This window comes from Aquarana catesbeiana, linkage group LG08, assembly GCF_042186555.1.
Source record: "Aquarana catesbeiana isolate 2022-GZ linkage group LG08, ASM4218655v1, whole genome shotgun sequence".
In the NCBI taxonomy this organism is placed as follows: domain Eukaryota; kingdom Metazoa; phylum Chordata; class Amphibia; order Anura; family Ranidae; genus Aquarana; species Aquarana catesbeiana.
In genome coordinates this window covers 144,351,954-144,367,447 of record NC_133331.1, presented here as the reverse complement: position 1 = coordinate 144,367,447, position 15,494 = coordinate 144,351,954, and the positions used below count along the sequence as shown (strand labels likewise).

General features: G+C 41.3%; 1 protein-coding gene across 6 annotated transcripts in view; it reads left to right on the top strand.

Annotated features, from left to right (window-relative positions):
• MARCHF8 (membrane associated ring-CH-type finger 8) overlaps positions 1-15,494 on the top strand; it is a 367,138-nt gene that overhangs the window by 301,646 nt on the left and 49,998 nt on the right. For all 6 annotated transcript variants that reach the window (XM_073596520.1, XM_073596522.1, XM_073596521.1 and 3 more), the window contains one exon: positions 6,399-6,449. In XM_073596520.1, coding sequence (XP_073452621.1) covers positions 6,399-6,449 — 51 coding nt within the window. The remainder of the gene's footprint in view (positions 1-6,398; positions 6,450-15,494) is intronic.

Sequence of the window (15,494 nt, the reverse complement as noted above, 5' to 3'; positions counted from 1 at the left end):
AGCATGTCTGAAGCCATTTATTGTTGACTGTCTCACTACCTCTGATGGTAGTTTATTCCAAACATCAACTACCCTTTCAGTAAAATAATACTTTCTAAGATTAGTTTTGAACTTTTCTCCAGTTAGTTTGAGGTTATGGCTCCGTGTTCTTGATTTTGGTTTCATATTGAAAAAACTGCCCTCCTGAACCTTATTCACCCCCTTAATGTATTTAAAGGTTTCAATAATTTCCTTTCTTTGCTATAGGCTGTACATATTAAGTTCCTGAAGTCACTATCGATATGTTTTATCCCCCAGACCTTTCACCATTTGTGTTACCCGTCTCTGAACTCGTTCTATTTTATAAATATCTTTCTGTAAGTGAGGTCTCCAGAACTGGACACGGTATTCTAAATAAGGTATTACTAAAGATCTATATAGGGGAATCAGGACTTCCCCCTTCCTTCCTTCTGGTGATCCTTCTGGTGATCCCTCTAGTGATGCATCCTATTAGCTGTTTCCAACTGCCTGGTCATACTGTTTGCTCATTTTGCAATCATCTGAAATAAGTACCCCCAAATCTTTTTCTTCTGTAGTACTGGCTAACGCTGTACCCCCAATGTTTTACTCTCAGGGTATTCTTTTTCCCTAGGTGCATTATTTTACATTTGCAGTTTCAGCTGCAATGCCAAATCCATGTTCCATGTTAGACACCTCCGGGTATGTCAACCCTATTACACATGTTTGTTCCGTCAGCAAAAAGATATACCTTGACCAACAAACCTTTAGCTATATCACTTACATATAGATTAAATAGAACGGGGACCTAGAACAGAGCCTTGTGGTACACCACTAGTGACTGGTCTCTGTTCTGAGTGAACCCCATTTACAACCACATTCTGCTATCTATCCTTTAGCCAACTGCACTCCACTGAACCACCCAAGGGTTAAGTCCTAGCTTGTACAACTTTTGTATTAGATCATTATGTGGAACTGTATCGAATGCCTTGCTAAAACCAAGATATGTTATGTCCACAGCACCACCCTGGTCCAGAACGTTGGTAATATAGTCAAGAAATTCAATGAGATTAGTCTGACATGATCTGCACTCAGTAAATCCATGCTGCTTTGGGTCCAGCAAGTTGTCAAGTCATCAATGATCCTTCTTTTCAGGAGTGATTCCCTTAACTTGACTACAACTGATATTAATCTCACTGGCCTGTAATTGCCAGCTTCTACCTTGCTGCCCTTCTTATGGATAGGTACAATACTAGCTACCAGCCGTTCATGTGGAACTTCTTCTGTTAAAAGAGATTTATAAAATGATCCCTTAATAGCCCCAGGGCTGTAGATCATTTTTTTTCCTGGGGGGGGGGGGGGGTCAGCCTTAAGTACCCCCAACAATAATTAGCACACCTGCCACGCTGTGACAAATTGTGGTGTATAAATACATTATATACAGTGCCCTCAGCAGGGACATCTGATAGTGAAGCAAATAGTAAACCTGGACTTAGGTTTCAATCAATGTCTTAAAAGAAGAGATCAATCAATGTCTGGTTTCTAAAGAGGTCAGTCTGTAAGGCTGTTTATAGAGGGGCTCTTCTTTGTATTTAGGACTGAGCTTCTGGCTAATTGGGATTGTCCTAACCGTGTACAGAGAGCCATTGCGTCCAATTGGTGTTCCCTGCACAGCTGCGCTCTCCCCTGGCTTGCACTCCTTAGACCCCATTCACACAGGGGCAACACGACTTGCAGGTCGCCTCAGCGAGGCGACCTGCAAACGACTGCCTGGGTGACTTGCAAAACGACTTCTGTATAGAAGTCTATGCAAGTCTCCCCAAGTCGCCCCCAAAGTCGTACAGGAACCTTTTTCTAAGTCGGAGCGACTTGCGTCGCTCCCCTTAGAACGGTTCCATAGCACAGAACGGGAGGCGACTTGTCAGGCGACTAGGTCGCCTGACAAGTCGTCCCTGTGTGAATGGGCTCTTAATCCTCACCTAGTTTTGTACACAGCACTATCTGCTGCAGTCCTCTCTCCACCCAACATCTCCTGTACTGCAGGTTTGCTTGCTCCCCAGTCCCTGCTGACTCTCTTCATGTCATGCTCCTGCTTGTGGGTCCCACCAATAACTTCTACTTTCCCAAAATGCCCCCCCCCCCGCACTCTCTTCTTGCCACTGGGTGGGGCAAAATGGAAAATTACGGCACATTGAGTTGACTATCATACTTGGCATACAAGGGACAAGAGGGTCACCATCTGAACACCTGACAGATGCTGCATTCTGAAAAGTGATCCATTGTGGATCACTTTTCAGAGCTTTGGATGTGAACTCTGCTTAATAACAAATGAACTCTGCTCCTGGTTGGTTCATACCAATCTGCCACTAACATCCAATAGGTGCTGGCTCAGTTCATAAGAAAATAGTAACTCCAGACATCTGTGCTCCAATAGCCACCTTTAAATGTAAATGTAGGCAACACTTTTCTTTTCATTTTGGATGGAGCAAGGAAGGGTTCCTGCCGGATGCCGCGGACTAGGCCGAAGCCGCGGCCTCGCCTAAAAACTCCTGCCCGCAGCTCCTAAGGACCGGCACGGTGAAAAAAAAAATTCGAATAGTGAATCGAGTTTTTTTTTTTTTTTTTTAAGAAAATATCAGATTTTTTTTTTTCTCAGAAAATCTCCCTGCCCTACTTTCGCTTTCAATGATGACTGTAAACAGGACAAAAGGAGTGTGAATCTCCCTAATGGGGGGGCACAGGCAGCAATAAAAACTGACAGGGGCTCTAATCCCTCTCTACTCCATCCAAAATGGGGGAAAAAAAAGTTTTGCCTTTTTAGTTATACCTTATTATAAAAAAAGTTCTTATAAATACAGCAATCACTGTGAAAATATGGGAAAAAACTGTTGATACGTTTCATGCTGAACTAGTGCTTACCCATAATGCAACCATAACACATTGCATTAGGAGTAAGCTCTAGTTCAGCGTGAAACGTAGCAACAGTTCTTTCCCATATTTTCACTGTGATTGGACTTTTTGTATATTAGAGGGGGTAACTGGAGTGCAGATGTTCAGCCTAGTAACCATAGCTGTGTGTAGCCTATTACATTAGGGCGCACACCCCCAAAGCTCAAACACACGTGTGTGTATAAACATATATACATATTTATACATTTTTGTGTATTTGGCAGGGTTCAAGGGTACGTTATGTACAGAGTACAGGGTTCAGCAGTGAGTTACATAAGGAGTGCAGAGTTCAGGAGTGCACTACGTACAGAGTGCAAAGTTCAGGGTGCATTACAAACAGAATGCAAAGTTCAGAGTGTGCTACGTACAGAGTGCAGAGTTCAGGGTGTGCTGAGTGCGCTACGTGCAGAGTTTAGAGTGATACAGCCACAGCACCTGTGATCATCATTATGCTGATGATCACACTGTACTTCATGTGACTGTACTGTATATAGGCTGTACAGTGTAATCATCAGCGTGATAATAATGATCACAGTTGCTGTATCATTCATGGCTGCAGACAGTGTTTGCACTGCATACTTTTACTACTCTTTTCAAAAGTAGCAACAGTATACAGTCCCAACCACTGCAGTCTGAGTCTCACTCTAGTACTATACTAGGATATATGGAGATATTGAAATGAAATATTTTTATATATATAATATTTATATTCTATTATGCTATGCTGGCTGAAAGAAAATAATCTTAAATGACTGCAAAGAATGTATCTGGCTGCAGAAGAGATGAAAGTAAGCTGGGATGAAAATGGGGTCAGGCAGTAGAGTGTGTGGCATGTCCAAATCTGAGACAGGAGGCTGCAGGATGTGTCCCTGCAGATTTATGTAAATGGAGAGCAAAAAGGTTGGACTCCCCCTTATCTACGCCCCTGAATAGCCCAACAACTATACCGCAAAGTTCTCTTAGAATGATGGGATGAATACTATCCGGACCCATTTATTAAGCTTTTACCGAGCCAGTTTCTCTGCTACCTCCTGTCTCCAGAAATCCTAAAAATGAACCGTCATTACTACAACCAATACGATTCCCCAACTTGTTGTTAGTGCAATTTATTCCTGAGAAGACTATGGTTTGCTACATCCAGGTCTCCCTCAACATATGTATTGTGCCCAGTTTTCATTTTAGTGATTCCATTGTATTTTTTCCGTCTATCAATAATGTGCCTAAAAAAGGTTTTTATCTCCTTTCTTAATAGATTCAGCAATTTCCTCCTCTTTCTGTGCTTTGGCAGCACTGATAATGTGTTTGGTCTCGTTTTTGTCTATTGAATCTTCTATGTGCCGATTATGTTTTTTTTTTTTTCCTTTACTATCTTACTTACCTCTTTAGTGAGCATATTGTTTTTTTCTTCAAGTTATTATTGCTAACTTGCCTGACATATAATCTAGTTGCCTCCAGAATGGTAGACTTTAACGGTGCCCACTGATTACTTGCTTCTGTCATTTTACTCCAACCTTTTAATTAATTTTTTATGAATTTCTGAATTTCAGCAAATTTGTCCTTTTTGAAATCTAAAACCTTTTGTTTTTTTGTGTATGATTTTTTTCATTCTTATTTTAATATCAAACCAAAGACATTGGTGATCACTAGAACCCACCTCAACATCAGTCGATCCCCGTTTGTTAGTACTAGGTCTAGAATAGGATCACCTCTGGTTCCAGTTTTGTAAGAGACCAACTTTAATGTAACCCTGATGATGGACTTTAAGTTGTTATTTGGTACATTACATTATTACAGTATTTTCTCTATAGAGTCTTTAACCACTTGCTTACTGGGCACTTAAACCCCCCTCCTGTCCAGACCAATTTTCAGCTTTCAGCTCTGATGCACTTTGAATGACAATTGCGCGGTCATACAACACTGTACCCAAATTAAATTTTTATCATTTTTTTTCCCACAGATAAAGCTTTCTTTTGGTGGTGATCACCTCTGTGGTTTTTATTTTTTGTTAAAAAAATTTAAAAAGACCACATTTTTTAAAAAAAATTTATATTTTTTTATATTTTGTTATAAAATTTTTCCCCTTCATTGATGTACGCTGATGAGGTGGCAGTGATGGGCACTGATGGGTAGCAATAATGGGCACTAATCGGCACTGGTTGGTTACATTAATAGGCAGCACCGCTAGGTGGCACTTGTGGGCATTGATAGGTGGCACTGGCGGGCACTGACAGGTGGTACTGGTGGGCACAGATGAGGCAGAATTGCCTCTTCCCCTTCGGGACCGATGTCCCTTGCACATAAGCCGGTGATCGGCTGACAGCGTGAGGAGAAAAAAAAAAGATTACCGAGCTTTTGTTTACATCATGTGATCAACTGTCATTGGCTGACAGCTGATCACGTGGTATGGGGCCGGGATCAGCCCCTTACTCGGATCTGTGATCACCCGAGTCTCCGTGACGGCCTCCCGGAAATTCAGGTCCGTGCTGTGGCTGTCATTCGGCTATAGCGCAGACGCTAAGGGGTTAAAGGAGTTGTAAAGGGAGAAGGTTTTTTTATCTTAATGCATTCTATGCATCAAGATGAAAAACTTTCTGTGTGAAGCAGCCTCCCCAGCACCCCCTAATTACTTACCTGAGCCCCATCTCTCTCCAGCGATGTCCACAAGTGTCTTAGCTGTCCGGGACTCTCCTCCTGATTGGCTGAGACACAGCAGCAGCCCCATTGGCTTCCGTGGCTATCAATCAAAGTGATTTATCCTATCGGGAGAGAGGGGGCAGGGCCAGGTTGGGGCTCCGTATCTGAATGGATACACAAAGCTTTGACTCAGCTCGGGTGCCCCCATAGCAAGCTGCTGGCTGTGGGGTCACTCAATGGGAGGGAGGGGCCAGGAGCAGCGAAGAGGGACCTGAGAAGAAGAGGATCCAGGCTGCTCCCTGCAAAACCAACTGCACAGAGGGGGTAAGTATGACATGTTTGTTTTATTTTTTTTTTAAACAAGACTTTACAATCATTTTAATGTAATGTTATTGTTTGAGTCAATTCATTTCTATCTTTTTTTTCATTTTCTTTCAAGATCAAATCAATATTATATTGATCTGTTGTCACAGGGGCCCATAGGCCGGGGCCTGCTCTGCCTACTTGGTAATCCAGCACTGACAAAGGTGTTGGACTCATAAACCCTGGGAGCAGACTGGTGACACCATGCAAAAATGTGTAATATTTCCATTCGTCTTGTGTCAATAAACATTTACCAAGCTTCAGAGTTAGGAGATCATGAATTATTTTGACTAATAGGATTGATATTGCATAAGACGATTATTCAATATTATCTTGAAACATGATATACCAGGTGAAAATAAAGTTAACGCAACTAATGCTCCAGTTATCTATTTTCTTAGCTGTACATAATCTTTTAACAAATCTGATGATTTTCTGTTTTCATTGTGTTTCAGAATGAGAAGACTCTGGGGCGTTCAGTCAGCCGTTCCAGTAATATTTCCAAGGTAAAGTAGCAATGCCATATTTCAATGTGAAAGTGTACATCGATCTTTGGCTGTAATAGTTTAACAAGTATAGCAGATTGTGATCAAATTCAGTCATTTAAAATGTATATAACATATTATTTGGAGCTTAAACTCTAAATATATTCAGTAGATAGATTGGGGAAGGATCAGATCTCGTTGCTGTGTCCCCAGCGTTGAGGTCTCCCATCACTTTCTGAGTCTCTGACCACACAAAAAGTGAGGAAAATCTCTCCATTGGTGACATCTGACACAGTAAAAATCAGACAGAAGTTTTTCCCCATAATACAAATAATTTTTATTTATTTTTTTGCCTGTGTTTATGTTGGAAAGTATTTCCCTTAGGCCCCTTTCACATGTATTTCATCCATCCGTTTTTAGATGAAATACGGACATACAAGCATCCCTATGGGATAGTGGGTGTCAGCGGATGAACATCCGCTGACATCCGATGACATCAGTTTCCGCTATGCTCCAAAACTGATGACGGAGGAAAATCCTATTTTTCTATCCGTCTGCAGAGTGGATTGGATGAACACGGACAGACCATAGGGGAGAGCGGAGATCTGACAGGGCGGTCCCTGCACAGTGTGCAGGGACCGCCCTGTCATCCGCCGGCTCAGCGGGGATCAACGGAGCGATCCCCACTGAGCAAGCGGATGTTCACGGGTCGGATCAACACGGATCCGCACGTGTGAAAGGGGCCTTACTTGTTCAATAGGAAAACCTTTTTAATGGGGACTCTGCAACAAACATCTGAAGGAGGTCTTTTAAAGTGGTTGTAAAGGTTTAAGGTTTTTTTACCTTCACACATTGCATGCATGAACTTAAAAACCTTCTGTATGCAGCACTCCCCAAATACTTACCAGAGCCACATCCCAATCCAGCGATTGGCATGAGAAGAGGCTCTCCCAGGTCTCTTCCTCCTCATTGACTGAGACAGCAGCGAGAACCATTGGCTACCGCTACTGTCAATCACAGCCAGTGAGCCAATGAGGAGAGCGCAGGAATGGAATTGACACACAGAGCAGCCTGCTTGGATGCCCCCATAGCATAGCACTTGGCAGGATGGAGGGGCCAGGAGCGTCGGCGGTGGAGTATCAGGGCTGCTCTGTGCAAAACCACTGCACAGAGCAGGTAAGTATGACAGTTTGTTATTTAAAAAAAAATACTGCCTTTAATATCACTTTAAATTCGTCTATATATTGATTTTTCTTTTTTCGATTTGCCTAGAGTTCTCCTTCAAACTGTTGTCTAAGTTCTTGAAGTAACCTAGAAGGAAAGCATTTCTGCTGCTAAATTGTTGCTATTTTCAGTCCTGTTCTCTTGCCAACCACACACCATTATTGTGTGAGTGATGTCAACCTTCACCTACTGCAGTCACTAAAACAATGTCCTTGACCAAATCTACGTTTTAAGCGAAAAACAGACTTTTTTTTTCTCCCAGAAAATGTAAATGAATATATAACATGTTATAACTAATGGATTCATTTTATAACTAGGAGATGCAACAGAATGCTCTTTGGAATCTTTTAACCACCTCCAGCAGAGACCATCATTATACTTAAAGTAAACCTGTTATTTAAAAAATTACATGCACTACCATTGGTGATTTTTGTGTTTTTTTTTTTTTTTTTTTGTTAGTTGCCTGGCCATTAGCCTTGCTTAATATGTTGGTTTTCAGCACTAGTAGATCAGCACAGAGCTCAAGAGGCAAAGAGCAATACCCTAACCAAAGGACCCCTTTCAACAATCACCCCTGTATACTTAGTTGTTATAACCCAAAAAAACAAAAACAAAACTAAGATCCTGTTCCTTTAAGGCATTGTGTATAGCACAGTGCTTGTGCTGTGCAACTTCTTCTCTTCCTATCTTGTATTATACCTGGTTGATCCTGCCAGTTCCTGTGTCCCCCTGTCTGTGCTGACCACGGTAATCGTGGCTGCTAATCTATAATTATCGTGGACAGTTTTCGTGCCTCCGTCATCCTGCTGCGCTACTCTGACAGTCTCTCCCCTCTCCCCCTGCCTCCTTCCCTGTCAGCATGGGAGCGGCTCTCCTCCCCATCCCTCCAGCCGCTATTCAGCTGCATAATGCAGCCAATATACATGCATCCACTACTGATTATCCTGCCATTCACAATGGTGTATTTGTTTTTTTTTTTTAAATGAAAAGGCTAAATACCTTTTCCCACACCGCCGTTGTGTGGTCACGTGTTCCCCCTGGCTGATGTCACTGAAGAATCTAGGCCCCTCCCGCTTCCCTCCATAGCTTGGGCCGGCCAGCACAAGGGGGTCACATGACTGCACGGCTGCGGTGTGAGAAAAGGTATTTAGCATTTTCATTTAAAAAAATAAACCAAATACGCTATTGTTAATGGCTGGATACCCATAGGGGATACATGTAAAGTCACATAGGGACTTTAAAAACACTTCAACATCTTGTTTGCAAACTCCTGCACCAGGATCCTGTAACCAGAAAACTATGCTTTCTGTCCTGAAAAATCTAAGCATTGAATGCCTGGCATCATACTCTGCAGCTTCCTAAAGCAAAAACGCAGAGGGGGTGGGAGGCAAGGAAATGCAGTACTTTTTTATTTTCATACTTCTGCACAGGTAACTCGAAGTATTGTAGCATTAGGGTCATCGTGATAGCTAGGCACTTTTCACAGAAGGAGGTCAGCATTAGCATCCACCATGTTTCCCTTAAGACCATTCTAAACCCAGGAGTCAACATGTAATACATTTAAGTCTACCAGTACTTAGACATGGTGGCTGCATTCGTTTTTTCTTTTTATAAGGCTTTTTTCCCTTTATTTTGACTTGAAGTTCCTGCCATTAACACGTATCCTGTCCCACAGGGACAAAGCACTTTTTATACTCTACATTTATGGAGGAGCAGAGTTGTCACCTAGCAGAGGAAATGTGTTAGGACTTCTTTTTCAACCAGGGTGCCTCCAGGTTTCTTCAGAGGTGCCAAAGCAAAATGCCTAAAAACTACCCAAAAATGTATACAAACCAGCGGTTGGACAAAGCTTGGCTTTTAGTTGCACAAAGCCACAGATTTTCATTGTGCACCATTACTACTTTCCAGCATCCTAACAACCATTGAAGTCATCGGTTGTTCAAGGAGACGTCGGGCTCCTGCACAGCATCCTTGTTTGCCTGACTCTCCATCAGCACATTACATTAGCTGAGTGAGGGAGGGACATTGAAGAAGAGAAACCCTGAAATACTAGTCCGTTCCAGTGTGTAAAAGTGTATTGGCTTTGAAAGAATACATAACCTCTAACGCTGGGTGTAGTACATGTGTGGATACTGCTGCATTATGTAAAACTATTTGTTTAGTTTTTCCCATTTTAGAATAGAGTACCTCGAGATTGTGCAAAACTTTAAAGGGTGTCTTGACTGGGAAAGGTTTAGGAACATAGACCTAAGGAAATGGTATTCTGCAGTCCACAGAGAATATTTCACCAGAGACAGAGCACACAGGACGTTAACAGCTCTCAAGATTTCTGGCAGGATCAATGAGTATTTTTTGCACTTATCAAACAGATACAACAAAAGGCTTTTACCAGCCTATTTAACAGACTAAAAGAGAAGTTTATTGTTAGGGTTCACATAAATTTTAATTGAAAAGAGAAGTCAGCTGGAGGAAGATGAACATTATTTGGTCATATTAAGGCCCCTTTCACACGGGCGGACCGTATGTCCATTTTTCATCCATCCATTTTCGGATGAAAAACAGACATACATGTATCCCTATGGGATAGCGGATGTCAGCGGATGAACATCCGCTGACATCTGATGACATCAGTTTCCGCTATGCTCCGAAACTGATGACGGAGGAAAATCCTAATTTTCCATCCGTCTGCGGGTCAAATCGGATGAAAACGGACAGACAGTCCATTTTTATCCGATCCCCCCATAGAGGAAAGTGGAGATCTGACCGGTCCGTTTCTGCACAGTGTGCTGAGACAGACTAGTCATCCACCGGCTCAGCGGGGATCAACGGAGCGATCCTCGCTGAGCAAGCGGATGTCCAAAAACGGATCCTCCCGGGATCCACACGTGTGAAAGGGGCACAATATTTGTTTTCCATTGCTTTTTTTTTTTTTTTTTTATTGGTTATGTTGAGAACAAACAATGCAAACATGGGACATAGGCTTTGGGATTGAAGCAAAGCAAGAATGGTTTTGCTGATATCAAGCAGATTTGAGCAGATATTTCTTTTTTTTTTTTAACTGCTTTTGGAACGTTAAAGGGTAACAGCATGTTTGCAATTCCACATTAGGCAATGCATATGCTTTCAAAGTTTAAAGAGAATCCATCACTTTCCTTATTTAGGCTAAAGTGACAGGTTCTCTTACTGGCCTCCCAATGCCGCCACGTATTCATTTTACCACTGGAAATACTGGGTGCTTCTGTTTTGTTTGTTTTTTTTGTCACTAACTAGGTAGTGATGATCGCCTTGAAGCCTGCACTTCACAGGTTCACTTTAAATCAGATTAGTTGCTGTTGGGCGCATCTTCTTTTTCTTGCTCCAGTTTTCAGAAATCATCCCAGTAGTATTTCATGCTGAAAATAGTGATATAAATATATTTTTATTGCCAGCCTGCAGTCATTCATTGTGCACTTGAATGTCTTCATGGACAGTCACGACTTTTAAAGTCCTTTGCTTGCCTGAAACTGTGTGACACAGCTTTTCAGTTTATATATTTCTAGTATATCTGCCATAAATGATCAGCATAACTAGACAATAATCCACCCAGCCACATACATGACTAAACAAATACAGAGTTTGAGTTAACCGGTACAGTGCCGCATTGTTCTATATGCAATTAAGTGTGTCCTTTTCCTCTGTGGAGCAATTAAACCTCGGCATCTCATTAGAGCTTACACACAATACAGCACCATGGGAATGGCAAGAAATGACACAAAGGATGGAAACATCTTGGCTGAAAGGATTGCCTGTACTGTACAAAGTGTTGCAGTGTATGTACTTTGAAGAGGAACATTGAGTAAAATGAGCACACTGGTCATGCTGCAATGCCATGCCTGGGGTGCCAGTAAATTTTGTTAATGACAAGTGTCCTTCAAGTCCTGAAACAAAAAATGTTAGCTCTGATGTACCCTTGGCCACATCTTGTGATAAAACCATGGTGTTTTGTGAATGGCCAAGCATAGTTGGTCGGGAAGTGATACCAGTGCTGGTGTAAAGGTCACATGAAGAATTGACATCAATGAAGGCTGTACTGTCCGGGCACAACGAGAAGAGGCAACTACGTCACTAAGCAGCTCTACATGAGCCCCTGTATATTTTGCTGTTTTATGTAATCTATGCTGATCTATGCATCAACGTCTTTTATTATGTATTGATAAACTTTATACTTTTTATAAGTCAATCTATCTAATATTCCTGAATCTGCCCTTAAAGTGCCAAGTACCTTGAGGTACTTTTCCATTTTTGTTTATTATCCAAGGATAATATAGAATTATTTTGTAAATTTTTTTACATAATGGGATATTAATAATACATATAATAATAGATTTATGCCCAACTCCAGACTAAGCATTAGTTTTGGAGAAAGTTGGAAATGTTCAGAACCGCTATTAGGTTTTTATTTCGGATTCTGTAAGCATTGGACTTTTTTCCTCACCTATTCACAAAGACAGGAAGTGAACAAAATTTCTATAACACGGGTAAAGACATTCATAAAGGCGAAGCTCTGACAGGTTTTCATTGCTTTGTGTTCCCACTAGGGAGATCTCATGACTACCTCTTTGTGGTCACCAGAACAAAAAGTGAGGGGGAAATCTGTCCAGCATGGACAAAGTCAGCAATAAAACCCTGACAGAGAATATAAAAATGTGTTTTAGCTGGACTTGAACTTTAATCAAAATATGTAAAACTTTGCTTTTTTTAACTCCCGTCAGCCTGCTTAGATGTTCAAACGACAGAACAGAGAACGGGATGTGGTGGTCAGAGAACGGATGAAGCTGATTAAGGAAATTGGCAGGTGTGATTATGTCCCCCAACCTCATATGCCTAGGAGGTGATGCACCCCTGAAGTCCCCCAACAGCAGCCATAGAAAATGTTTGATTCATTTTACCACTGCGTTTTAGCAAATAAAAGTTGGAATCTGGCAAGTTGTCTTGCGAAAGAGTAATAATTTGTAAATGAGGCCTAAGCTCTGCAAATGTCTTTACCTTGTGTTTCCACAGTTTTATTAAATGATTTGTAGCCTCTATAGGCTTATGAGAAGCTTACCAGCCTTACCTAAATCCTTTGTCTACTGAGGATATTAGGCCTCATTTTTCAGAGCTGGCAGATGGAAGGAATGCCACTCATAGCAATAGAAACCATTTATCAGCTCTGTATGTCGAGCAGATGGAAGATAACAGTGAACACCTGACTGGCTGCTATAGAAAAACCAGAGACTTTCTGCAGTATTGATATAAGACCCGATTTTACCACTTGGCAGAGTTGTTGACATGCTGATACAATGCTGTCAGAAAAAAAGCTAACAGAGTAATTTTTGGAAGATTAAGCAAACCTGTTCAGTTTTTTTTGAGATGTGTTTTACCCTCTTAAATGCTGCAGGAAAAATACTGTACAGTATATAAAGTGAATACAGTGTTGGCCCTGTCAGAAATCCGTTGTTCTCCTAACTTTGTTTTGTGGACTGGCAACACAGTGCTTCCAGTGCACAGAAATCCTTGTCCCTGTAGCAAGGCACAGCTTTTATTAGTCCCTGTGACAATATCCCCAGACTTGTAAAATTCTAACAAAGGCAACTGTTGGGTTGAGGGATCAGTATGGTGCCCTAAGTTTCAATTGACATAGTCTGGCCTATCCATAACTACATCTCTCATATCTCTCTGCATAGTATATGGACAGGCTTTTTGGAGGCAGTGTTGTAAGCCCTGCCTTAGTTTACCCCTGCTGGACAACAGAATGTCATGTATTGTTGCCTCTCTCTCCTTTTCAACATACATTCATTGATTCCCTTCTCAGCAGAACAGTCCTGCTGCCTTGAACGCCGAAGAGCCTGTCCATATACTATGCAGAGAGATATGGGAGATGTAGTTTTGGATGGGCCAGACTATGTCAATTAAAACTTATATAGGGCACCATACTGATCCCTCAACCCAACAGTTGCCTCTGTTAGAATTTTACAAGTCTGGGGATATTGTCACAGGGACTAATAAAAGCTGTGCCTTGCTACAGGGACAAGGTAGAAGAAGAAAACAACAGATGCTGGAACATGCTTTAGAGGGTGAGAGGGATATTCAGCTTTCACATTTCAGCCACTGACTTGGAACAAGTTTATCAGTAAAGTCAAAGAAAGTCAGAAGTCCTTGTCTGCATATTTGTCCTCTGGATAGTGACTCAAAGGTATTGAAACCAGAGAATGAAAGGTCACCTTCCATGCTTCTTTTCTGTTCCTTTTTACAATTTTGATCTGAGCTTTTGGTTTTCTGACCAAAAGTTGGCCATACAGCAGCTTATCCAGCTGCTCAGTCCAACTGTCTGCTACCGTACACAATGGTCCATTCTAGACTTGAAGATTTGGCTGAATTGAAAGGTCTGGTTTTAAGCTGCAGCTGGTCATGCTGGTGGTGATATGACTATGTATATGGGCAACTGAGCCACGATGTGTAGTCATAGGTAATTATTTTTCAGCAGAGATCATTTAACCCATACATGGTCAGCAAGTCGGGTCTAAAATGACTTTGCCACCCACGATCATCACCCTATGCCTAAACACCTTACATTTTGTAGAGTGGGTTGCTGCAAACCTCTGACTTTGCTTTTAAGTGCAGGTAGAAAATAAGCTATGTGCTAGTCAAATAGACTTTTGCATGCTGTGACAAACTGACATATCAAACCAATCAACAACACTGAGGCATAAATATCCAGACACCTGTTCACACAAGCCTCATGCAGCTAATGCAGCTGGTTACTTTGACATTTCAATTTAATTAATCTTGACTGATTAATGTTTAGTAGAGATCATTTAACCCATACGGGGTCAGCAAGTTAGATCAAAAATGACTTGCCAAGGGCATGATCATCACCCTGTGCCTGAGCACCTGGAATTTTGTTACCTGGATTCATACATAGCAATGGCTGCAAATCTCTGACTTCTATTTCAGTGTGACTAGAAAATAATAGCCCAGTGCTAGTCAAATAATTTTTGCATGCTTTGACAAACTGAGATATCAAAGCTATAAACACCACCATGGCACAGACATCCAGACACCTGCTTGCATGAGACTCAGGCAGCTAGTGAATCTGGTTACTTTACTTTGACATTTCATGTTCTCATTGAAAAGCTCACTGACCTTGAGTGACTTTAAATGCCTCTGAAGTTTTTTACAGACATGGAATACTAAATTTGAACTGTGTTCAGTTTCTCACCATTTTTGTGGTAGTTTTTCTCTGTGGAATGACCAAAGATGGGAAAAAGTCTTCCTGACAATGCAGATGGGGAGATATTTCCTGCTTTGATTACATCAGAACCTGATATGCATTTTTTTTAAATATTTGGTTGGCAGCAGACACATGACATGTTGGAGAAAAAGATGTAGTCTTTAGTGTTAAATTTGAATGTATGCCCAGTATCAAACAGACCTAAAGGGGCCTATTTATACAAAAAAATGCATTCCCTCTTGCATTCTCTAGAATGTTTACATTGTATCTCTTGTTGATGTATGTACTGTATTTCCTATACTTCTGTGCTCCATCTAGTGGCTATAATGTGTTATTTTACGTTTGTCCAGAAGAGAAAATAGCCTGAAGAACACTTGTATTTGCCCAGTTTGCAAAGAACATATGTACATGCAAATTCACTAGATAAATGGCTGTGCAGATTCGTTTTTTTAAATAGACCCCAAAGTGTTCTGGTTATGTTTTAAGCTAGTTTAAAGGTACATTTTTGCCTTACCACACTTATAGCAAGTCCTCTCATATGTTGAAATTGGCTACTTTCATGCAAACTTGCATCTCCACAATATAACCCT